This window comes from Trichechus manatus, unplaced genomic scaffold, assembly GCF_000243295.1.
Source record: "Trichechus manatus latirostris isolate Lorelei unplaced genomic scaffold, TriManLat1.0 scaffold00015, whole genome shotgun sequence".
Lineage (NCBI taxonomy): Eukaryota > Metazoa > Chordata > Mammalia > Sirenia > Trichechidae > Trichechus > Trichechus manatus.
This window is the reverse complement of record NW_004443951.1, coordinates 7454528-7480718: the sequence shown is the minus strand read 5'-3', so window position 1 is coordinate 7480718 and position 26191 is coordinate 7454528. Positions and strand designations below refer to the sequence as shown.

Below are 26191 nucleotides of genomic sequence, written 5' to 3'. Positions count from 1 at the left end.
TTCTGGAGGAAGGGGTTTGAAGAATAGATAGGAATTGAGGCAGCATAGCAGAATGGGAAGATGTCTGGTACACCAAAGATGATTGATAAATTTTGCTGTATGAATCAAGGACAGGTCAACCCAGGCCAAAGGCAAAGCATGGATGAAGTGGGAGTCTTTATGAGATCTCAGAAGATGGGGAGAAGATGCTGGGAAATACTTTTCAAAATACTGTAACTTTCATACTCTCATCTGATCCTCACAGTACTCTTAAGAGTAGATCAGTTGAGAAATATGGCCCTATATCAAAGAATAAGAAACACACCCGTCGAGGCTCTGGGGTAAGTACTGACAGGGAAGAGGTTTACTTAATGTCACCCAGCCAGGCAGTATCAGAGCTGGGAGCAGAATCTAGTCTTTAAATCCTTCAGGCTTTACAAGTTGAATCCTGGGTGTAACGGTGGGAAGTGGTGTGGGTGCACAGGGAAAAGGAAATCTTTGGAATAGTTAGTGGGAAAACTCCCTCTTTTCTCTAGCTGGTGACTAAACATCAGCCTTACAAATGCAGGAATTGGGGGAGGGTTAGGTTAATAGAAGCTAAAACTCATCTGCGAGCATCATCCTGATCTCCTAGCAAAACATTTTCTCTTATTGTTGCAGCTCTGAGGATGGCACCAACTCTGCCCGTCCAGTTAATTATTTCCGAGCAAGGAAGAGACTTGGGAGTGGAGGACTTGCGGGACTTCCCGCCGCAAAGGAGAATGCCTAAAGTCAGGCTCAGGGGAATAAGGCAAAATGAGGTCAAGTACAGGAGCAAAGTGAACCTGTGGGCTCTGTCAGGCAGAAGATTTTTATAACCAGCATTAAATATTTATTGTATTGTCAGTCTTTGGAGTGTACACAAAAAGGCGGAGGGGAAAACAGAAAGAACGCAAGCTCTGGAGTCTGGTGCCATCAGGCAGCTCCACTTACTGGCTGGGTGGCTTTGGACAGGTTACTAACCTTCTCTCAGCTTCTTATCAGTGAAATGGAGAGAGTAACACCTACTTCACAGGGTTGTTGTGAGGATTATCCGAGATCACAAAAGACAAAGCAACCAGTGCGGGGCCTGGAGGGGAGTGGGCACTCAGTTGGAGCAGAGCAGCAGCAGCAGTAGGAGTTGTAGGTGGAGATGAGCAGTAGCAGCAGCATTAGTCATAGTAGGAGTAGTACATTAGCACTAGGAGTAGGAGTGGATTAGCAGCAGTAATAGTAGCAGCAGCAGCTGCAGTAGTAATAGAAATAGCAGCAATGGTCGTTGTTGTTATTGTTATGGGAAAAATGGTCTAATAGCCTTGGGCGCTGAAAAAGAATTTGGCTTTGAGGAAAGAACTGGAGGGTTAAGCAAATTTATCTCCTCAGTCTCTCCACAGAGACTAGCACCCTGAAAACCATCCAGGGTGTCTAACTCTTAAGTCCAAAGCGCTCTACTACACTGCGCCTCTCACACTGACTTGGCACTAAATTCTGTAGTTGATGGGAAGCCACAGGACAAGTCTGAGAAGTGGAATGTCTAAGGGATGCCAGTGCTTTGGGAAGATAAATCTGCAGCTAGGATCAAGTGATCAGGGTGGAGTCAGGATGAAATTTTGGATTTGAGAGTCATTCATTCTTTCATTTTTTCTGCTATATGTACTGATGCTTCTGACATCTGTGGTACTCTGTTAGGTGCTATGAGAGGTTCAAAGATGAAGATACAATCTCCACTCTTAAAGATATTAAATGATAGTAGGGGAGGTGACTATAACCTGAGTGAAATAATTGATAAATAGACGAATAAACAAAGAGCTGGGGGAACCGACGAGGGTAGGAGTTGATTACAACTGAGGAGGGTGTCATGGAATCGGGACATCTGAGCTAAGTCTGGAATGGTGAGGATTCTCTTTGGTTAAGAGGAGCAGAGAGGGTGGATGGATATGAGAAACACTGAGTGGGTAGAACTGGCACGACTTGGCAATTGATCAGAAGAGGGATGTGAAAGACACAAACGTAGGACGATATCCAGGCTCCTGACTTGGATAATGGATGTGAAAGAAATGTGCTAAACATGGCAGTTGTTTTTTTATAAAGATCCTGGAAGCTTCCAAAGAGACAATGGGCTAGCAGGAGAGAATCTGGACAACCAGGGAGGCCATTCAGGATGCCATTACAACAATCCAGGCAGCAGATGATGGCGGGAGTGGAAAGGAAGGAGAGGATGGAAAGGATAGAGAAAAGGAAATGGTCAACATACTTGCCAAGTAGTTTTTACTAACCTCTTTTAAAGTGAGGAAAGGAAACTCTGCTTTAAGTGACTCACAAGACAAATAGCAAGTGGTGGAGCTAAGATCAGAACTCAGGTCTGTCTGACTCCAAAGTCAGTCCAGTACAGTGCCTGGAGGGAGAGGCTTCACAGAGGCAGAAGCAATGGGCCTTGGTGACCGGCTGGATGTGTGAGGAGAGGGAGAGAAGGAAATTAAGACAGTGGCAGGATTTCCAGCCTGGGCAACTAGGTGGAAGATGAGGACATGAACCACGACAGCTAATACCAGCAAGTAGAGCAGATTTGCACTTGAGATTGACATGGAGTCAGCCAGCAATAGATCCTAAGTCTTTGGGAGACAACTGAATTTTCAGCATGAGAGGAGCTAAAACAGGGGTCATAGAGATGAACTTCTGGATTGGTCAGGCTTATTGTTGGAGTTAGAGTTGAGCCTAGAGGCAGTGAGGCGTGGCAGTCAGGCTGGTGCCCAGGTCCTGTTCTAGTCATTTCCCAGCTATGGACCATGGGCAAGTAACTCAATCACACTGATCTTAGTTTCTTCATCTGCAAAACGGGGACAATAAGCCCTGTCTAGCATGCACCCTGAGCGTGGTAAGAGTAGGAATTGCTAACAGCAGTGAGAGGGCACCAGGGAAGTCCTGAGTGTCAGGTGGCAGAGATTGTAGGGATGATCACTTCATAGAGACAATCCCTGAAAAGCTGCATGTCAATTGACATGAAAGACCCTCTTATAAATCCTGGAAAGATTTGTTTGTTGCTATTTTAATAAAACATGGTATCTTTCAGAATATATACCCCTCTCTCTTTTTAATCTTGTACATTCTGCCTCAATCCAGACTGGGTGAATATCGTCTTCAACACTGTCTTCCCATCTGTTCAGAGCCCCCAACTTATATCTTTCTTCCCTTCTGTGAGTTCAGGGCCTTCAGACTATCCCACCTCCACTCCAATAATTTATTCATTCTTTATTCAGTGAGCACAGACTCAGCTCCATGTTCTGTGCTAAATGCTGAGGCCATAAAGATGAATAAGACCTAGGTCCCAGCCCTGGCACTGACCCCTCAGCAGGACTGTCATTTTTCCTGAGCAACTCTATCACGACTGTCCTCTACTCAGAAAGGGTTTGTACTTCTGTCTGCATGTGATCTGGGGGTAAGAAAAGCTTTGGCTTCAAGAAAAGAAATTTCCAACCCTGTAAGCAAGTAGGAGGTGGAGTACGAGGGGGAGGATAGTTTGGGGAAAGAGTTCTATTCTGTGCCAGGTGCTTTATAGATGTTATTGTATTTAATCTTCACAGTAACTGTGGGAGGTAGATATTATCTCTTTCATTTTACAGGTGAGAATCCTGAGGTTGAAAGAGGTAAAATACTTTGCCTAAATCCATACAACTAATTAATAGAATAGCTGGGATTCACACTTAGATTTGTCTAACTTTAAACCCAGGCTGTTTCTATTAGGTTGTAATGTCTCCCCTACTCTGTCTGACTCTGGCGGCCTGTTAGCTGTGCTGAGCCAGGAGTGATAGGATGTCTAATCCTGGTGCTCTTAAAGTGCCCAGGAGGCAGGGACTCTGCATTCTGAACAACAGTTGAGGGACACTGCAGGTTCAGCTCACACACTCCAGAAAGAGGGAGTGATAAAGAACCTGAGCTAATTATCTGCTTGAGGTCAGTAAACCAAAGAGTGCCAGATGGGCCCAGCAATGACTATCTCGCAGAGTTTCCAGAGGCACTGAAGATCTGGAATTCTCTGCACGACCACTCAGCAGATTCCATCATGGGGGTGATCACATACCAAATTTCAACAGGGAAGTGATCACAATGTTATACAACTGCCAAAACACTGAGAATCATGGCCCAGCCAAGTTGACCCACAGTCTTAACCATCACAGGCCTCATGCTCCAAACCCTACCCTCTGGAGGTGCTGGGCTCACAGCAGGGATTCGGACATGCGGGTGGAAACGAGAAATGGGAAGAAGGCAGGGCTCCATAAGCAGGTGCTAAAAAGCCCTGAAGTTCTTACACATGCAGCCAGCCTGAAAAGTTACACACTCCTTCCCTCTCTTCCTACCCGCACTACCTCTAGATGGTGCCATTGTTTCCTTATTCTGCTTTAACCTGTTTTTCTGTTTTGACCTGATTTTACCTGAGAGACAAATGGAAAAGACCCAGTATGGAGTGGTGGAAAGGGAGCTGCATTTGAATCCAGTTTCTCACTAGCTATATGAATGCAAACAAAGGATTTTCCCTTTAGGATTCTCAATTTTCTCACTAGGGAAATGGAGAAAATGATACTTACCTCATAGTTGTTAGGGTGTTGGGAACATCAAATAAGGCAATGGATGTGAACGCCTCTAGTACAGTGACTGCTGCACAATATATGTTCAATAACTATTTGATAGATGTATGAATTGATGTATGTTATCACCCCATACTTCCATGGTTGGCCCTACTCTTACTGTTTAGAAAAATGAGTTGGGGGTCCTCTAAGGCAGGCCTCAGGTGTGTCAGTTGATTTACAGTCAAAGGATATAAGCTCTCCTGTGCCTCCTCCAATTCAAAGAGGCAACAGGGAAAGCTCCTGGCCAAGGGCCCACTATGCTGCTGTGTTTAAAAGGCAAAGCAAACCAGATCATTAGAGCGGGTGACTCAGCCTCCTCTGCTGTGAGCTTTGCTAGCAAGGAAGCTGGGTGGCCTGCTTGCCTACCAGAGCTTTTGAGGCCTTCTGACCCTTTGGGAGTAAAAGGACCTCTATTCCCGTGTCTGACTCTCTGGACTGATGTGGAACAAAGCTGGCACTGAGTACGGAGAGTTGTGTGAGAGCCAGGAAGAGACCCAGTATGTTTGTCTTCCTCTCCTTTTTCTCAGACATACAAAGAACTCTGACACGGTGGCCAACTCTACCTGGATGGCACGAATGGTTTGTCCTCAACTACCACCCTAAAGGTTGCTGGTTTGAACCCACTCAGTGGCACTGTGGAAGAAAGACCTGGTGATCTGCTTCCATAAAGATTACAGCTGAGAAAACCCTATGGAGCAGTTCTACTCTGTAATACATCGGGCCATGAATCAGAATTGACTCAACAGCAAGGTTTTGTTGTTTGTTTATTGCTCTGTCCTGAGAAGGAAGTGGGTAGGCAAGAAGAAAGGCTGGAGCACCTCCTGCTGGGGCTGATCAGGCCAATAAGCTCTGGCTGTTTCACCTGCTGGCTTGGTGCTGTCCTCCATCTCAGTACTGAAAACTCTTCCCCTCTATTCCCTTCCTGACAGATGTTCATTAAGTGTCTGCTTGTCTACCTCTGTTGATGGGGAGCTCACTGTCCCCGTCCAACAATTGGCAACTCTAATCATTAGAAAGTTTACCTCATCCTGAGCTGAAATCTGTCTTACTGTGTCTCATCCCTGGACCTTGTTTTTATATCTGAGCAACACAGAACAAGTAGGCTTCTTTTGTCCCATGTTGTTCCTTCAACTTTTTGGAGACAGTGATCTTGCTTTCCTACCCCACTCCCTTTGATTTTTCTTCTTCAGGATAAACAGCTCTAGTCTCCTCATCCATTGATAATGGGAAATGATTTAGGCATCTCGTCATTCCGATTACCTTCCAAATGATCATAGCTATCATGTATTGAGATCCTTTGCTGACATTTCCCATACCTAAGTTCATCAGATCTTCATAACTACTGTAATGAGCTACCATTACATTATTATTACCATTTTACAGGTTAGGAACCTAAGATTCAGAGGGGTTAAGCAACTTGCCCGACATCATATAGATACTGAGAAACAGAACCAGGGTTTTAAGGCAGAGTTAGAACCCAGTTTTGCCTGGCTCCAACTTTTTGCTCTTAAACCACTAGCCTACCTGCTGCCTGTGTAGCCTGAGATCCAATCAGTCAATTCTGTTTTTAAAATGTGAGGCCAAAATATGGTCACAACATTGTGGAAGTGGTCTGATCAGTAAAAAACAGGTGTGGGCTATCATCTCCTTTATTTTCTACAGCTGCCTCTATTCCTGCTACCTGGAGTGATGCTATTATTCCTGAGAGGCCTGCCACACTACTGACTCCCACTGAGCTGCTTGCAGTCAACTAACCTCCCCAGGACTCTGACACAGGAACTGCTGGAAAGTCAAGTCTTGACCATTCTTCCTTATCTTGATAACAAAGCCCCTGATGTCAAAGTATGGTTTATGCCAAATTTGGGCTGGCTGGTTGGTTCCTTGAGGGAGTGTGAGATCTAGAGGGAGAGGTGCCGAGAATACCCATAGGAACAGAGCAGCTGCACAAACCGCTTTATTGGGGCAACAAGAACCCAGGGGAGAAGCTCTATATACAACATAGCATTTGTAGCCAGCTAACATATGGTTCTTTGTTATCATTTCTGCGAAGCAACATGCAAAGAGAGAACAGGCTTTGCTCTCGATTTTTGCAACCAACTTTAAAAATCTCCAACCAAACCAAAAGAATGCTTAATTGAAGCTTTGTGCTAAAGGCCTCATCTCCCTCGAGTCTCCGTTCCTCTCCTTATTTCCTAATCCTCATTTCCGGGAGGTCATTTTAATTAGCAGGCTGTCATGGTAACTCAGCCTGCTGCTTCTATAGACAGGAAGGGAGCAGACTCCCCTGGACCCATTCATCATGCAAAGGCACTTTACTCTTCAGAAAAATGAACAATGTTTAGCTTGCACCACCTTGGCAGTTGCTACTGCTGTTTTATCATTCCTGCTCGCCTTGGGGTGCATCCTTTTGTCTTTTGCATCTTCCTCACCTGGCAGTCACCCTTCCCTCAAGCTGACCCCTTCTCTTCTTCCTCTGTAGATTATCAATGCCCATCTCTTAAATGGAAAAGCTTGTTCCCAGACAGATCTGGAGATCTTAACCATGATGTACCTTTTGGAATAAGTGACCAACCCTTTTTGCTTTTGGAGCTAAAGTTATAATTCAACCACCTAGGTAATAATTAAATCACCCAGGTAATTAGCAAATAGTTCTCAACATGGTTTTCTGAAGTTTCATGCTGGGGCTGGGGGAGCCAGGAAGCAGCAGCATATTGACTAGTGACCATATGTCTAAGATCACCCTGATTTCAAAAATTCTGTCCCATTGTTCCCAACAGTACGTTTGTCTTTGTGTTGTACATGTTGTTACTTTTGTTTTGGATCAGAAAATACAAATAGTGCATCTTTAAAGCTGCAAATAATCATAGCCTATTCTAAAATGTAGCCATGTATAGTAACTACAACTTAAAAATGTGAAAGGGCTTCGAAAGGACTGACCTGAGATGTGTCAAACCTCTTACAAAGGGATGAGTGGGTTTTCCTCTTTCTGAGAGGAACTCCACGTTGTGGAAGATAGCATCCGTACTCGCCTGGTTTAGGTCTCCTATTTTGTTCCTGAGCTTTGAGCTGAAGTCTCTCAATTGATTTTCCATTGGTAAAAGGGAAAATCAATGATGAAATTTCTCATTTTTTCTCCCTTTTCACTAGCCAATTTATTATCCCACAAAATCTTATCTGGAAAACTGGAAAAGGGTGATTAATTTCATATCCTAGCAGAAAATGCATGCTCCTGTGCCCACAAGACCTCCCCGGACTCCATGTCTTTAAAAAGAGTTTGAAGGGTCTTTGTGGTTCACTGAGCTCTTCTTGTCCCCTTTGCCGTTGGGGTAGTTGCTGGCCAGGCCCCGCAGGAGTGGGTACTTGTAGGGAGGGGGTTTTTCTTTCCTGCAAAGGAGAAGATAAGCAGAGAGACAGAAGAAGGATAGCACATATACGAACTGTGTTATAATCATCTGTGTGCATGTCTATCTCCCCCCACTGGACTATGACCTCCTGGCAGCAGTGGTCTTGTCTTCCTGTTCTCTGTGTTCCCAGAGCCCAGCCCTCAGCCTGATTCAAAGCAGGCACCAAGAATGCATATTAGATGAATGAATAAACATATTGTGTCATTCTAGTTGTGGGGAAAACCTAACTGTCCTACAGCTCCAACTCTTCCATCTTCCCATCCTGATTCCAACTCAGGCCACGATGGGATGGGATGGGCTGGGCTGTAGAAGAGCTGTGGCTTAGGAGGGGCTGGGACGTCATTCCTTTCATAACCATCACGGGCTCTAGAGTCCCCTTTATTTCCTCGATAGAGCCCAATTATGGGCATTTCATGGTGGGTCTGTCTCTCCCACAGATTTGGGGACTCTTAGAGAACAGAGATGTAGGGTTCATCCCTGTGTCCCAGAACTCAGTACCCAATACCCAGTGAAATACCCTGAATGTCTCCGTGCAGTAACACCCACTTGTCTGCTTTGCTTGCATACTAGATTATGAGCTCCTTGCGGGCAGGGACCACGTTTTTACTCATCTTTGCATTCTCCCTCATTCAGGGCCTTGTACTAAAGAAATAGTAAATATTTGCTATATTGTTGACTGATGTGCCAATTCGTTCATTGCATTAAGATTTATTTGTAGTAGAAAAAGTAGGCTTTGGAGTCAGAAAAAACTGAACTCAATTCCCAGGTCTGCTGTGTACTAGAGGTATAACCTTGGGCAAGTTACTTACCTTCTCTGAGCCTTATTTGTAAAATTGGGATAAAGCATTCCTATCTCGCAGGGTGTTATGAGGTTAAATAACATGAGTAAAAGCAGCTAGTGCCTTCCCTTCCCTGCTGTGTGCTAGGTACAGTCTGACGGGCTCTGGAGATGACAAAGATGAGTCAGACATTGATGCTATCCTTAGGTTGCTTACAGTTTAGTAGAGGACATGGTAGCACAAAACAAAGACACAAAATAACAAATAACTTCAACATATGGCAGAAAGTAGTAAATGGCATAAATATGGGCATCTCCTGGGCTGAGTTTGAATTAGGGTTGAAGAACTGACTTCTGTGATACATTATGCACTGACACAGAAGTATTCATTTTCCTTTATTGTTAATGAATCATGAATAAAGGTGAAACAGGTGGCAGCATACAAAAGGGACACCTACCCTAACATATCTTCTCACCCGGAAGCCTCACTGCCTGACATTGTACACTCATGGAAGGCCCTTGCTAACATGGCAAGATTGTCTAGCATGGGTGAGATACATCTAGACTTCAACACCCGTTAACAGCCTGGGCCACAGACCTGGAGTGTCATTTATAGGCAATGTGATCTTAAACAAGTCCCTTTCCTTCTGAGCCTCTGTTTCTTCATCTCTAAAATGTGGAGAAGGGCCCATGTCCTTCCTGCCTCATAGGCTCTGGTGAAATGGAGGTTGGGGAAGAGCTTTGTAAATTACAAGGGTGCCACTCAGATGTCGTTGAGGGGTATGGTTCTTCTCACCCAAAGGGAGCCTGGGGTATAAGATAGGTATGTTTTTATAGCAGCAAGAGAGGGTGTGCTTGCTCTAGAAAGGTAAGCCCAGGTGGAGCTGTAGGTGGGTAGCCTTAGGTAGATGGTGGCATGGGGGAAGGAGCGTAGTGGCTAGAGAGGAGTGTGAATGTACAGAATTGACTGGTGGGGTTAGGAAGATAACTAAAGATGGGGTACCGAGGGAGAGATGGTGCTGGAAGGAAAGCACCCCAAATCTCTGGGCCTCTGCAGACCCACTTCCTTTGGAAAGCCAATTTTCCAGAAAATTATCCTCTCCCTCCTCCGGGCTTCTGCAGCACTTTGCATATCACCCCTCAGCACGCCATTTTCTAGGTAGTTCTTTGCCCATCAGTTTCCCTCATCAAACTGTGAGTTTGAAGCATTTCATATTTCTCTATAATTCCTGAGCCAAGCATAGGCCTGGCATGGGGTAGGTGCTTGAGGAGCAAAATGGTGAATAGAAATGATGAATAGAAACAAACTTTCAGTCTTATCTTTACCTTTGCTCTAAACATCCTGGCCTTGTCATTGCCTTGGAACATGTCTTTTGAAGTCTTTCTTCTTGCACTCATACACCTTATCCCCAGCATGAATACCCTCTCTCCCTTTTCTATTTAATCTGTCTGATTCTACATGTCCCTCAAAGCCCACTTCAAACCCCACTTCTTGGGATGCTCCTGCCTGCTGCCGAATGCTGGCCAGATGCATATGGGAGGATAACTTCTTGTTGGGTCTCACTTCTCTTTTCTATAGTGTGAAGGGGTTGAAGTAGAGGATTTCGTCAGTTCTGTTATTTTATAATCTGGTTACATACAGGACTTCTTTAACACCTACTCTGCCCTAGGCCCCATGCCATGCACCGAGGATACAGAAGTGAGTATGACACAGCTCCTCAAAGCGCAACCTGTCTAATTGAGAAGCCAGACAAGTAAAGATATCATGACAACACACCACGGGACATACCAAGTCAAAGGTATGTACAAATTGCAGTTAGGAACCCAGCACAGAGGAATATATCTCTGTCTTGGGTAGAGAACAGGAATGGTGAAACAGAGGTTGTGATACTGCAAGAAGCAAAAAGGGAGCACATTCCAGAAAGAGGGAAAAGGATGAACAAAGACATGGAGGCATGAAAATGGCTAACTTGTTCAAGCTGGAGCATAGGGCATGGAGTGGTAGAAAGCCGGTGCAGGTGGGGGGGGGGGTGCTTATACAAAGATGGGGAAGTGGTAGCAGGTGGTAAATGAAGTAATGATGTAGGCCAGGGTCTTGAATAACAAGAAGAGGAGTTGCAATATTATCCTGAAGGCAATGGGGAGCCATGGAAGGTTTTTGAGAGAAGGTGTATTCTGATATGCAGTTGAGCACTTATTATTTAGTGTTCAACATTGTTTATTATCTTTGCATGTGTACATGCCTTTCCCCTCCATTAATTGGGGCCCTTGATGGGCAGGGCCTCTGTATGTTCCTCCAGCACTCAGCACAGAGCCTGGCACATGGTGGGCTCCAGGACATGAGTGTTAAATAGCTGGTATCACTACCGCCCTGCCATATACACACATCATAACCTCACCATGAAGCCAGCCCTCCCAGCCCCTCACTGAGCCTGAGCCTGCCTCACACTCAGAGCTCAGCCCACCTTCCCTTCTCCTCCACTGCCTCCCACAGAGGCTCACCTGGCCTGCTCATTGTTCCTGTCTAACTTTTAACCCTTTGGATGGGGGTATTTTTAGCTTTAGCCCTTGAAACCATGTCAGTGTGGTCCAAATAAAGTGAGGTCTCAAAGCTTTGGTCACCAAGGCCATGTCTCTGAGCTCACCTGTCCACACTGCTGCCCCTGCCCAGGGACTCTCTCTGAAGGGCAGCCCAGCACCCAGGGACGCCGACAGGCTTCCACCAGCACGTGGGTGGAAACCAACAGATTGTAATTATCCACAGAGATGGGAGAATTTTGAGTCAAAATTTTGAGTCAAAACATGTAATTTTCCTTTAAAGCCAGAACTGCTCTTTCACTTATGCTATTAGATGCTTAGGTACAAAATAATGCCAAAAAAGGGGAAGTATTCAAATCCCCAAATCAGAGCCTTTACTCATCCTGGGAATCCATTTTTAAAGGGTTGATGCCCATTTTAGAGCTAAGTGGTGCTCATAGTTTGATGAGACAGAGGTATGGGGATGCAGGGGCAGGGGTGTTAAATTGTTTCTTAGTTTAAGCATGGGTGCAGGAGTTTCTAGGTGGTGCAAGGGATTAAGCAGTCGACTACTAACTGAAAGGTTGGTGGTTCAAACGTACCCAGAGGTGCCTCAGAAGAAAGGCCTGGTGATCTGCTTCCAAAAGGCCACAGCCTTGAAAACCCTACGGGGTAGTTCTATTATGCATGCGTGGGGTCGGCATGAATCGGAACTGACTCCACGGCAACTGGTTTGTTTTTTTGTTTTGTTTTGTTTTGCATTTAAGTCATCAAGTTTGTGAGCTTGTGGGGAATGAACTCTTCAGATCTTTTTTGAAAGGATTCTAAAGCTCAGGGCAAGGAGGTCCCATAAACAGTTGAAATCAGGGCCCTGAGAAATCCCCTGTATTCTTTAGTTCCGGCTTCAGCACCCTCTCCTCTGTCCCTCAAAGAAATCTCCACTGACTGATGCTGAGAACCCCAGGCTGGAGGCTGGGTATCAAAGGACCTGGACTCTGACCACCTGACCCTGACCAGCCGCTTCTGCTTGCTGGACCTCTATTTCCTAATCTGGCCCAGCACATGGAGGGGGATTAGATGATTACTAAAGTCTCCCTGAGTATCAGCATCATTTCGTTGGTCTGACAGTGTAACACGCAAGAAAAAAGTGGTTAAGGATCAAGATAATTTTATTCAGGCTGACAGAGGACCTGAAAGAGACAGTCCTCCAAACTGACTTGTAAATGAGATTCAGGAGTTCTTTTGAGTTTTATAAAGCTTTACAATTTTAAGAACTTTAACCAATCAAGAACGACTTCTAAGAAGGAAATGAACCCTTTTCACTAGAGACGAGCTCCTCAAAGCAGGGGTCATGCCTTAATCATCTGCTCATTTCTGCAGCCCCCTCCCCAGGGGCCTGGCAGAGGGTGTTATTTTTCCTAAATGAATGAATGAATGAATGAATGCATATATGCAGTCATGCTCAGTACGGGGAAGGCACTGCAGAGGCACAGAGAAGAAACAGACACGATCTTCCTGAAGAATTTCTAATCTACCAATATGGGCAGCACAAAGGCTCTAGCTGACTGGTGAACAATCTGAGACAAGGCATGAGTCAGTCCTACATTGTCATACAGATTCTGTGTGGAGCTGGGCTCAGAGATGGTGTGACTCACAGCATCGTGGAACGTGGGCTCTGAGAGATCATCCAGTCCAACAAGAGAAGTTAAGGACTTGCCCTAGGCCAGGATGAGCTGGTTAGAAATCTGGGACTGCAACCTAGAAGCCAGCAGATATGGAAACATTTATTGAGCACCTACTGGCTGCTAGGCACTGCATTAAGTTTGTATCCAATCTTCAAAACTGTCTTTAGAGGTTGTTGTTATTATCTCCACTTTTATAGGTAGGTAGAGTAAGGCTTCAAGAGGCCAAGAAACTTGCATAAGATCTCACAGCTGGCATGAACCTAAGACAGAATTTGAACCCATACTGGTAGTGAGAAAGGCTTTCCACTTGAAGTGGAACTTAGCTAGACTTAGGTGTGCTGGGCTTTGGAATCAAATCAGGGCTCTGCCAAACATTCTGTGACCTCAGGCAATCCTCTTAACCTTTCTGAGCCTCCATGTTCGCATTTGCATGGTGGGGAATATAATACCTACCTCAAAGGGTTGTTGTGAGGAGTTAAAAAGATCATGAACCAAAAGTGCTTCACACAATAAATAATAGGATTAATTAACAACAGGGTAGGGAGGAAGTGACAGCACTGCAAAGGCCCTGAGGCAGCAAAGCACATGAGCAAGGTCATGGGCAAGGTCTGGGGGAAGACTAGACTGACAGGAGCAGGGAGTTAGACATCACCATGGCCAACGGGACATAAGGCTGGACCACTGGGGGAGTAGGCGATGAGGTCAAACGGTAGGGCAGGGCTAGCCCTTTCAGATGCCTGGATGTCTGTCCAAATGCTCACTGGGTTCCCCACCAGTGGACATAGGAATGCCCACTGCTTTGGGCTCTGGCGTAGCCCTCAGACAGGATGGATGTCACCTCCTGACCTTCTCTCCTCACTGGCCCAGCAAGAAGCTGGCCCCAGCAGAGGAGGGCTCGGCCCCAGAAATGGAATTTCTCAGGGATGTGTCCTCTCCAGTCCAGAACCTTCGCGTCTTGAGAGAAAGGGACGATCATGTACAGAGGCGACAGATGCATGCCTGGCACTGTGCTGGGTGCCTTAACATGCATCTCATAGAATCTTACATTTAGTACCATTGTCCCCACTTTACAGATGAAGAAACTGACAGCTCAGAGAAGTTATGAGCCTAGGTGATATAGAAATCCTAGAGGAGGAACTATCAGGTGAAGAAGCATATGAAAATACGGATACTAGCTTAGAACAATGACCGAACTCAGTTCCTTAGCAATCCTCCACCCATTCTCATGTTAGACCCAGAAATGTGACCACCCCTCATTGTCTGATCTCATGATGATACTTTATGCTCAGAGAATATACTGTTGCTCTCTGAGGCAGGGCCAGGATTATCTCTCCTATGACACAGATGGGAAACTCAGGGCCAGAGAGAGGAAGTTTCCCCTGCACAAAGAGCAGTTAAGCAGGACTGAAGCCCAGACTGTTCTGCTCCGCTACTTACCGCAGCCTCGGCATGGGAATCGCCACTTTCTCCACCAGGGGGTTCAGCCGATAATAATCCAAAAAAGTTCTCGCCACATTCCGTCCTAGCTTCATATCTGCAGGTATGTGCATTAAGGATAAACTTTGAAGAGAGACTGACACAGAATGAAAAAAGGACTTGTAATAAAAACGGTAACACCACTCACTGTTCTAAGTTTTTGAATGTATAATCTTTTCTGATCTTCCCAAAATCTTAATTTGCAGGTACTATTATTATCATCATTTTACAGATGAGGAAACTGAGGTGTAGAGAAGTAACTTGCCCCTCGGTCACAAAGCTGGGAAGAGGAGGAGTCAGGTTATGGGCCTAGGTAGTCTTACCTGAAAGCTTGTGCTCATACACTGCATCTATGGATACACTGCATCCCTTTGGAAATCACCAGGCTTCCCTGCCTGGCCTCAGGTACCTAAGGTTGGAGCCAGATAAGCAAGACCCAAGGGTAGGAGACCATTTGTTGTATAGAGGCCTGACCCTGCCTAACCCTCAGATTTCAGTCATCTGCTTCGGGGACCTCAGGGATAATAGGAAAGCCCTCTGTCCCTAGATACTGTCCCCATTCCACTGTGAAATTCTTCTAACAATGCCTCCTTAGAGCTGTTAGGCAGTTGCTGCAGGCCTTCCTTTGGTGTTCCCCTGGGCTGGGTAAGGATTTGTAGCCTGTTAAAGTACAAACTCCCTTGGGATGGGCAAAGGGCCAATTCCATATTGACTATTAACACCTTAGTATGAATTAATACAATAATCACTTATTGGAGAACAGAAAGTATCTGCTTTGTGCATTATATCTCACATCTTCACATCCCTGGGCCTTCGCATACGCTATTTCCTCTGCCTGAAATGCCTCTCCCTTTTACCATCAACTCTCCAATTAGATGATATCTCTTTAGTAAAGCCTACCGTGATAGTCCTCTCCTCTCCCCCCAGGCCTGTGATAGGTGGTGCCCTTGCTTCATACCTCCATGGCTTCTAAAGTGACTTAATTCAAAGCACTTAGCACTTATCACATCTCAGAATATTGAAATTACGTGTTTACTCACCTTAAACCTTATCCCTCCTTCTATCCTACCCTTAAGCTCTGAACATCCAAGCTCTTATCAACTCTTCTCCATGAGACCTCCCAACTATCGCTTGAGTCTGTCTACTTCTCTCCATCCCCTTGCCATCCCTCTAGAATAGGCCAGCATAATCTTTCCTCTAGATTAGTGTCATCCTATCCTAATGGGCCTCCCTGTCACGGGCTTGTCCTCTTCTAGTACATTTTCTGCAGTGTAGTTAGTGAAGTTGTTCTAAAACATAGATCTGATCATGCATTCAGCTCAGTAAAACCCTTCAGTAGCTCCCAGTTGCCTTCAAAGTCCAAATTTCTGAACATGATAAGGCTGTTCATAGTTGGGTCTCTGATTATTTTCACAGCTTCTACTCCCCTGCCCTTCAAACTACTGAACTTCTTTTGTTTCCAGAACTTTGCCCGTACCATTCCATCTTCCCAGAACATCCTCCTTCACTCCACATGCTTTACAGGACCAGCTCCTTCTCAGCCTCTAGACCTCAGTTTAGTTGTCACTTCATGGATAGCCACCCATGCTAGATAGGCGACCCTCCTAGGATTTTCCCATAGCTGCTTTTTTCAGTTCTTCACCAACCAGACCACTTGTCACACTGTCGTGTAACTGTCTCTTCTTTTTGGTAGCCCCTTCTAGTCTGCAAGCTCTATAAGGCAGAGGCCATATCTGTCTTATTTATCACTAATACCCACATACTTGCCTGGCAATAACTGGGAAATATATATATGTGTTGAATGAATAAATCATAATACCGAAACCCACTACCGTCAAGTCCATTCTGATGCCTAGCGATCCTGTAGGACAGAGTAGAACTGCCCCATAGGGTTTCCAAGGCTATAAATCTTTACGGAAGTAGACCACCGTATCTTTTTCCCACGGAGTGGCTGGTGGGCTCAAATCGGTGATCTTTCAGTTAGTAGCCTAACACTTAACCACTGTGCCACCAGGGCTCCTGTAAATCATGATAGTGAATACTTATATAAGTGCCTTACTACATTGACTTATTTAATCCTCACGACAATCCAATGTGGTAGGTATATTGTTGTGTCCACTTTACTGAGAGGGTAAGTGATTTCCCCGCAAATTAGGCAGCTAATAAGTGAAGAAGCTAGGATCTGAACCCAAGGAGCCCTGGTGGTGCAATGGTTAAGCGCTCAGCTGCTAACCGAAAGGTCAGTGGCTTGAACTCAACCAGCTGCACTGCAGGATAAAAGACTTGGCAATCTGCTCCCATAAAGATCACAGCCTAGAAAACCCTGAGGGACAGTTCTATTCTGTCATATAGGGTCACTATAAGTGGGAATCAACTCGACAGCATACAGCAATAACAACAACCCTAGCTCCATGTACTTATCTACCTCCCATACTGCTTGTCATGAGAGCCTCCAGGATGCACCATTTGATATTCACCTCTGTGTGCCTCTTGTCTTATACTTGGTAGGGAACACTCAGTCTACTGAGGGAGACAAGGCTCACACCTGACGAAGGGGCATGTGGAGCGCCCTGCGGCGTAAAGAAGCAGGAACCTGAGGTTGGTCTGAGAGGGCTCTCTGGATGAGAACAGTTCCAAGTCAGACTATAAAGACAGGACAACTGGAGAGAACATTTCAGTGAGGGGGCATAAAATAAACAACAGTACAGAAGTAATTAGATCCCCGATGTATCCATCCATCCATCCGGTTAACAAGCATTTTTGGAAGCCTGCAGTGTGCCAGGACCTGTGTGAAGGGAGTGTTTGGCAGGAGCAGGCTTGGTAGGGCCACAGCAGAGAAGCCAAGGTGGAGCAGGAAGAAAAGATGTAGTTGATTCCACTTGTAGGATTGTGAGCAGTTGTTGTAGGCCTTCCTTTGGTGCTGCCCTGGTCTGGGGGCTTCTGGGCCACCACTCCATCCACGGCCATGGAACTGGACTAGCCTTTGAGTAACAGCCAAGTGAGTTCTCATCACCTTCTTTAAGAAGTTCCCCGGCTGGGATTGGAGGTGGCCCAGGTCATGAAAACTAGCATTTATAGAGCACCTACTATGTGCCTGGCACCGTGCTAAGTGCCTTGCTTACTTATGCTTTTTAACCTTCAAAACAACCCAGTAAAGAAAGGCATTTTTATTTTCTTTTTACTCAGATTAAGGAGCTTGCCCCAGGCCACGTAAGTGGTAATGGTAGAGTCAGGACTCAAACCCAAGAACGTCTGACTCCAGAACTATGAGCTTCCCACTATTCTGGCCTGTTTCCGAGCTTGAAGTCACCTTTTCTGTCACAGGCTGAGTCATCCCAGGCCAGTACCTGGTGGTAGAAGGAAAAACACCAGACAAGTTATTTAAGCAGGATTGCCATGCTGTGCTCTGAGGACGCCACCTGCTTTCTTCTTCTGGATGTGACTGACCTTCTCTGTCTCCTTTAAAAAGTTCACAAGTTGGCCTTGGACATGGCCTCTCTGACCAGCAGACCCTGGAGGCACTCTCACTGCCAGGATCTACAAAGGCAGGCTGGCTGCTTTAACCCAGTCAGTCTGTTTGAGGAGACCAAGGCACAGGTTGTACGTACTGACACTAAGAGCTGCAGGGGCACAGAGGAAAAGAATGGTCCTTGCGGGATGGGCTAAAAAGTTGCAGCAGAGTCCCTGGGTGGTGCAAATGATTAACACGTTCGGCTGCTAACTAAAAGGTCGGAGGCTCGAGTCTACCCACAGGCACCTTGGAAGAAAGTCCTGGTGATCTACTCCCATAAAAATCAGCCACTGAAAACCTCGTGGAGCATAGTTCTACTCTGACACACACAGGGTTGCCATAAGTCAGAACTTCTCAGCAGTAACTTTTGTTTGTTCAAAATCCTGCCTGTGCCACATGCTGTGTATGACAGGTTGTCTTTGCCAAAGATGGCTCTAACAATATCTCACATGTTATTCTATGATATGACCTTGACACTCCTCCCATCGAGAGATGTGGTCTATATATCCCTTTCACTTGAATCTGGGTGAGCATGTGACTCACTTGTTATGAAAACAATGTGGCAGAAGTGACATTGCGGGACTTCTGAGGTTAGGTCATAAAAAGTGATTTAACTTTCACTTTGCTTGTTGAATACTCAAGCTGGGGTCCTGAGCTGCCATGTAAGCAGTCTAACTACCCTGAGGCTGCCATGCTGTAAGGAAGCCCAAACAAGCCCACACAGAAGGGCTGCATGAAGAAGCCCCGAGACTACATGAAGAGAAAGATTCCCAAACAGCCCCCTGCTCCCCTAGCCCTCTGCTGTTCCAACTTCTGCAACTACATCTAAGATTCCCAGCTAAAACTGCCCAGCCAAGCCCTTTCCAAATTTCTGCCCCTCAGAAAACATGAGAGAATAGCTATTATTTTAAGCCACTAAGTTTTGGGGAGATTTGTTATGCAGCAGTAAAGAACCAGAACACTGTGTGTCCTTGCATAAGCTGTTCCATCTCCCTCAGTTTCCTCATCTGTAAAATTTGAAGAATAATGCCAGCCTCACAGGGTTGTTGTGAAGTATGTGGAGTACCTAGCTGAAGATTAACATATGGGAGCTGAGTGAATGAATGAATAGGAAAGAGGGAAGCCCAAACCCTTCCTCTGCAACCTGCACTGACAGCCCATCTTGAAGTAACCTTAGGAGATATCCTTGTTAACCAATCCTCTTGAACTCTGCAAGGTGAATGAGTTGGGCTGTCCTAGTACAAGGTCTCACTGTGAGATGTTGATCATTTTGGACAAGCTGTCTTTAAAAGACAGTACTTTAAAGGTGAGAGTTGTCTGGAACAACCCTTCTCTACCCTTCCTCCTCCAACCCTATTATGTATTCCTTGAGCCCCGAAAACCTCACTCCAGATTATTTACTGCAAATGGCCCTGTTTGAATTAAGGAATGGGATATAGATGGGGAGGAGGGGAGAGATTGATTGAACATTTTCAATTAAAATAAGCTGTCTTTGAACAAAGATTTAAGATCCAGGCAAAGAGGAGGCAATAACTCTCTTGGCTGGAATTCTTCCAATATATTGCAGAATAAGAGAGAAAAAAATTGGGGTGAGAACTCCCAACTAGTCATTGCCAACAAAAATCTCAGGATGGTCTGTAATTTGAAAATCTCCTCATCCTCAGATTCTTGTATAGGTCACTGATTTGTTTCTCAGGGGTCATGGCAGCTACACGGAACAGGTAGGATCAGGTCTCTCAAAGCAGGGGAAAAAGGAGGATTTGGGTGGAGGACAGCAATGATGAGGAAGGTCCTCAGTAGCTAGCTGAGTCAAGCAAGTAGGTTGAGTTCCATGGGTCCAGCTGGCAGACTGGGTCAGAGCTTAGGAAGTCAGGGCCTCTAGGAAGAGCAATACCTCACCTTCCTAGACAGAGACTGATGCTGTCTCCCAAGGGCGGGCAATTCTGGGCCCTCTAGTGCAGGGTCAGGCCAGAGAGAAGTCAAAGGCTTACAGGCAGCTCTAAGACAAGGACAGACAGTCTGGGGTTGTCTGACACTCAGACTGATTTGGTGACTTCCAAGCTGTATTGAAATAAAGGGTGGGTGGCAGTAGCCCTAGCCTCCTACTTCGTGGGACCCTTCAACAGATAGTGAGGGTTTGGACATTTACTGTTTGTTTATTTCATTCATTCAAACATCTGTTGAGCTCCTCGCACAGCTATAAAGTGTGACAGGGATCAGGGTGAGATGTAAAGAAGAATTAGACACAAATAAAGTTTACAGTCTGGAAGAGGAAACCAACACATCCCATTTAACTAAATTACCAAGTAGGCCGTTGCATTGTCACCTTCACTAAAGTAACTACTACCATATTTATTTTAATGAAAATAATGTGTGACTTCTATGTTTGTTTGCCAACCACACTCTCCCTCTCCAAGCGAGGAATTTTCATAAGCGCGCTATGCCATGTTGCTGTAAAAAAATTAGCATAGTGCACTTATGAAAGTACTTCACCTTCACGGGGGGACGGCGGAGATGGCAAATGTAAAAGGTGCACGTTATTTGAATAAAATACAGAATTTTTTTAGAGCCTATTCTCTCCTGTGTACAGTGTAACTGTTATCGCCAGTCCTCACCACAACCCTGCAACGTGAAAGCACAATTCTACCCATGTTTTACAGATGAGGAAACTGAATATCAGAGACTTCACATAATTAACCTGGGGTCTCATGGCTTGAAAGTGATAGAGGTAGCATATGAACCCAAGAGTGTCTTTCAACAATGTGCACATTTTTTCCCCTCTCTTGAGTGTAATAATAAATTTAAACACAAAATTCTGTGGTCACGTAGAAAGAGATTTAATTCTAAATGGAAGAACTGTGAAAGGCTTCATAGATGTGAGTGCAGAGCAAACCTCTGAAGGACAAAGATGAATCTGAACGAGGGGCTCTTGCTAAGTCCAGCCCAATCCTACTACTGGGGATAATAATTGACCCCGGGAACAAGTCTGCCCTGGTGGGAGTCAGGAGCACCTCCTTCTTGGCACATGGCAGTTTCCTGTTTATAGGTCACCCCAAGTCAAACAGCAGCCTCAGAGGGGAGGAATTTCACACACATTCTCCCACCTGGCCTGAGGCTTTGGTTTCCTGCCCTGTTCCTTTCCTCATCGGCCCATCTCTGAAGTCATCTCCCCACTTCTCACTCCCCGATGCCCTTCCAGAACCACCAGTGAGATCACCTGGCCAACCTGCACTGAAAGGGCTAAGGCCCTTTCCCACTCATTAGATATGATGTTTTACCTCCTCTTTTCCCACAGTTTTGTGCTAAAGGCAGGTGTAATTTTTATCCCCATTTTGCAGATGAAAAATTGGAAGTGACTTGTCCAATGAGGCACATCAAGTATTGGCACAAGGAGGATTGAGCTTAGTTTGTTCGTTCATTCATTCATTCATTCATATATTAAGTGCCTTTTATGTGCTAGGCTCTGTTTTAGGAGCTGGGATACACTGGAGACAAAAACAGACACTGTCCCTGTTTTCATGAAGGTCTTTCCTTGCCATCAAACTGCCTCCAGATAAGAATACTGAACTCCTACTTGTTTCTGTTTGGAAACGCCCACTCTAAATTCTTTCTCTGCCCACACTCCTACCCCTGCCAGTAACAGATGATCATCATTAAAAGGAAAAGATTAATTCTCCAGAGGGATCGGCCTAGGAAATACGATTTCTCTTTGGTAAGGCTGACAGCACTGCTGGAATATTAAGAGGCACCTGTCTCAGAGCCTCTAGGTAAAGCCAGAAGAACAATGCAACGTTGAAATATCTTTTGTTTCTGCCTCCCTCACCAATCCTTCCATGGTGTCGGACAGGCGCATGACTAAACAGATGAATCCCTCTCTCAAGTGCAGCATGGAGGCTGCAGAGGTAATTGCAGAGTCCTTTCCAATCCAGGCAAGTCCCGAGGCACCCCTGAGGTATGGAGGCCTACGAACAAGTGAGGGAGAGAGTGTCAGGGAGAGACAGCATAAGAGAGTGGGGGAGACAAAGAGAAATAGGTAGAGAGGCAGAGACCTAAATAGAAAGAGATGCTAACAGACAGGAAGATGTGGAGAGAAACTGATTAGGAAGATAAGGAAAGAATCAGAGGTGCTGAGAGAGACTCTAACATGAATATTGGAGAGAAATAGTGAGAGGCAGAGAAAGAGAAAAATAAGGAGCAGATGATAGAAAAGGAGAGAACTGAACTGAGAGACTGAGAGAGATAGCTATATAGATGATAGAGGAAAGAGATAGTAAATGAGATGCCAAAAAATTCCAGTTGCTGTTGAGTCGATTCCAACTCATGGCAACACCATATGTTTCAGAGTAGAACTGCTCCATAGAGTTTTCAATGCTGTGATCTTTTGGAAGCAGATTGCCAGACCTTTTTTCCAAGGCACCTGTGGGTAGGTTTGAACAGCCAACCTTTTGGTTAGTAGTTGAGTGCTTAACCATTTGCTCCACTCAGGGACTCTAAAGAAATACAATAAAACTAAAACAGAGACAGAAACAGTGAGAGAGGCAGAGAGAAGGAAGGGAGGCCTCTTATTTGCTATGTGAAATGAAATTCAAAAGGGTAGGTATTTTCTGAGAAGTTCACTTTAGGGGGGAGGCTGAAGACGAGTGCATATGTATAAATGGCGGGGAGGGTGTCCAAATCACAAAAGAACAAAGAAAAGCTTGGGATAACTATAAGGCTCTCTATGAGTTTCATATTGCTGCTGTAATAAATTATCACAAACTTAGTGCCTTAAAACAAAAGAAATTTATTCTCTCACAGTACTGGAGGCTAGAAGTCTAAAATCAGTTCCACTGGACCAAAATCAAGATGTCAGCAGGGCCACACTCCCTCCAGAGGCTCTAGGGGAGAAACTGTTCCCTGCCTTTTCCTGCTTCCAGTGCTTGCCAGCATTCCTGAGCTTGGGGCCACATCACTTCAGTCTCTGCTTCTGTAATCATCTCCTCCTTACCTGTGCGTGTCAAATCTCCCTCAGGCTTCCTCTTATGAGGACACATGTGATTGCATTTAAGGTCCACCCTCATAATCCAGGATAATCTCCTCACCTTAAATCCTTCACTTAATAACATTTGCAAAGACCTGTTCCCATATAAGGTAACATACGTAGGTTGCAGGAATTAGGACCTAGATATCTTTGGGGGTCATTATTCAGGCTATCACAAGCTCGCTCAGAATTCAATTGCTTAGCTATGACAAAGATGCTGGAAGGAAATTGTCATAGATGGAGTTCTAACTCTGCCAGACACCTAGCTTGGTGCTCCACCAACACCATCCCGTTTGACCCTCAGTATCACTAGGAGAGGTTCAATACCATCCATACAAGCAGTAAATGGATTTACCAAGATTTAGACCCAGGTGTGTTTAACTCCTTTGGCCAAAGTAAGGAGTATATCCCACCTGAATTTAGAGACCATCTCAAGAATAGATTTGATGCATTGAACACTAAGGACCAAAGACGTGACGAGTTGCGGAATGACATCATATATAAAGAAAGCAAAAGGTCATTAAAAAGACAGGAGAGAAAGAAAAGACCAAAGTGGATGTCAGAAGAGATTCTGAAACTTGCTCTTGAACGTCGAGTAGCTAAAGCAAAAGTTAAAAATGATGAAGTAAAAGACCTGAACAGAAGATTTCGAAGAGCGGCTCCAGAAGACAAAGCAAAGTATTATGATGACATGTGCAAAGACCTGGAGATAGAAAACCAAAAGGGAAAAACATGCTCAGCATTTCTCAAGCTGAAAGAACCGAAGAAAAAATTCAAGCCTTGAGTTGCAATACTGAAGGATTCTATGAGGAAAATATTAAACGGCGCAGGAAGCATCAAAAGAAGATGGAAGGAATACACAGAGTCACTATACCAAAAAGAATTGGTTGACATTCAACCATTTCAGGAGGTAACATATGATCAGGAACCAATGTTACTAAAGGAAGCAGTCCAAGCTGCACTGAAGGCGTTGGTGAAAACAAGGCTCCCGGAATTGACGGAATATCTATTGAGATGTTTCAACAAATGGATACAGTGCTGAAAGTGCTCACTCGTCTATGCCAAGAAATTTGGAAGACAGCTACATGGCCAACAGACTAGAAGAGATTCATATTTATGCCAACTCCCAAGAAAGGTGATCCAACTGAATGTGGAAATTATTAAACAATATCATTAATATTACGTGCAAGCAAAATTTTGCTGAAGATCATTCAAAAGTGGCTGCAGCACTATGTATCAACAGGGAATTGCCAGAAATTCAAGCTGGATTCAGAAGTTGTAGAACCAGGGATGCCATTGCTGATGTCAGATTGATCCTGGCTGAAAGCAGAGGATACCAGAAAGATGTTTACCTGTGTTTTATTGACTATGCTAAGGCATTCAACTGTGTGGATCATGACAAATTACAGATAACATTGCAGAGAATGGGAATTCCAGAACACTTAATTGTGCTCATGAGGAATCTGTACATGGATCAAGAGGCAGTCATTCAAACAGAACAACTGCGTGGTTTAAAGTCAGGAAAGATGTGCGTCAGGGTTGTATCCTTTCACCATACCTATTCAACCTGTCTGCTAAGCAAATAATCCAAGAAGCTCAACTATATGAGGAAGAACGGGGCATCAGGACTGGAGGAAGACCCATTAACAATCTGCCTTACGCAGATGACATAACCTTGCTTGCTGGAAGTGAAGAGGACTTGAAGCACTTACTGATGATGATCAAACACCACATTCTTCAGTATGGATTACACCGCAACATAAAGAAAACAAAAATCCTCACAACTGAACCAATGAGCAGCATCATGATAAACGGAGAAAAGATTGACGTTGTCAAGGATTTCATTTTACTTGGATCCACAATCAACACCCATGGAAGCAGCAGTCAAGAAATCAAAAGATGCATTGCATTGGGCAAATCGGCTGCAAAAGAACTCTTTAAGGTGTTAAAAAAAGCATAGATGTCAACTTGAGCACTAAGGTGTTTTCAATCGCCTCATATGCATGTGAAAGCTGGACAATGAATAAGGAAGATTGAAGAAGAATTGACGCCTTTGAATTGCGGTGTTGGCGAAGAATATTGAATATACCATGGACTGCCAGAAAAACAAAGAAGTACAGCCAGAATGCTCCTTAGAAGCAAGGATGGCGAGACTATGTCTCACATACTTTGGACATGTTCTCAGGAGGGATCAGTCCCTGGAGAAGGACATCATGCTTGGTAAAGTACAGGATCAGCAAAAAAGAGGAAGACCCTCAATGAGGTGGATTGACACAGTGGCTGCACAGTGGCTCAAGCATAACAATGATTTTGAGCATGCTGCAGGACCGTGCAGTGTTTCGTTCTGTGGTGCACTGGGTTGCTTTGAGTTGGAACCGACTCGACGGCACCTAACAACAAATACAACATGTCTAACTCCAGAGTCATTTTTATTTGCATTATTTGCTACCTCTCAAGGGCAGGAAATATCAGCACTGGACCAAGTGCTGTCTCTTTTGTCTCTTCCAAATACAGAAAATCTGCCCCTCCTATCTTCCCATTGCTATTCCTTTAGTTCAGACCCTTATCTCTTATCTGAACTATTGCTTCAGCCTCCTAATTGCTCTTCTTGCCTTCAGCTTCTCCCCACTATTGCTGACAGTGATGTTCTCACAATTGCTAGCCTTGTCACTTCCTGACTTACAACCCTATACTGACTCCCTGTTACCTGTAGGTTAAGGTCAAAGCTCTTTAACCTGGCTTAATGGCCTTTATGTAAGCTGGCCTAAGCTTCCTCTCCTGACACTGTATACTGCTGTGAATCTATTTAGAACGTGGGATTTAGAGTCTGAGAAGCATGGGTGTTAATCTTGGCTCATACATGTTTAGCTGTGTGACCTTAGGCAGGCTACTTATCTTCTCCAGGCCTCAGTTTCCTCATCTCTGAAACACGGATAAAACTACCCCACCCCCGTCTAGTTGGTCCCCGACTCATGGTGACCCTGTGCATAATAGAACAAAATGCTGTCCAGTCCTGCGCCATCCCCATAATCAGTTGCGGATTGGATCTTTGTGATCCATAGGGTTTTGATTTTTGGAAGTAGGTTGAAACCTGTTCAACATAATAGCAACACACAAACTTCTACTGACAGACGGTGGTCGGGTGGCTGGAAGTCAAACCCAGGTTTCCCTCAAAGGA

The 26191-nt window shown here is 45.0% G+C and overlaps 1 protein-coding gene across 2 annotated transcripts in view; it reads right to left on the bottom strand.

Annotated features, from left to right (window-relative positions):
• Positions 1-6564: 6564 nt before the first annotated feature.
• AGBL4 (AGBL carboxypeptidase 4) overlaps positions 6565-26191 on the bottom strand; it is a 1625978-nt gene continuing 1606351 nt past the window's right edge. For both annotated transcript variants that reach the window (XM_012554276.2, XM_023727093.1), the window contains exons 12-13: positions 14444-14540; positions 6565-8006 (exon numbers count right to left, since the gene is read on the bottom strand). In XM_012554276.2, coding sequence (XP_012409730.1) covers positions 7886-8006; positions 14444-14540 — 218 coding nt within the window. In that variant the 3' untranslated portion in view covers positions 6565-7885. The remainder of the gene's footprint in view (positions 8007-14443; positions 14541-26191) is intronic.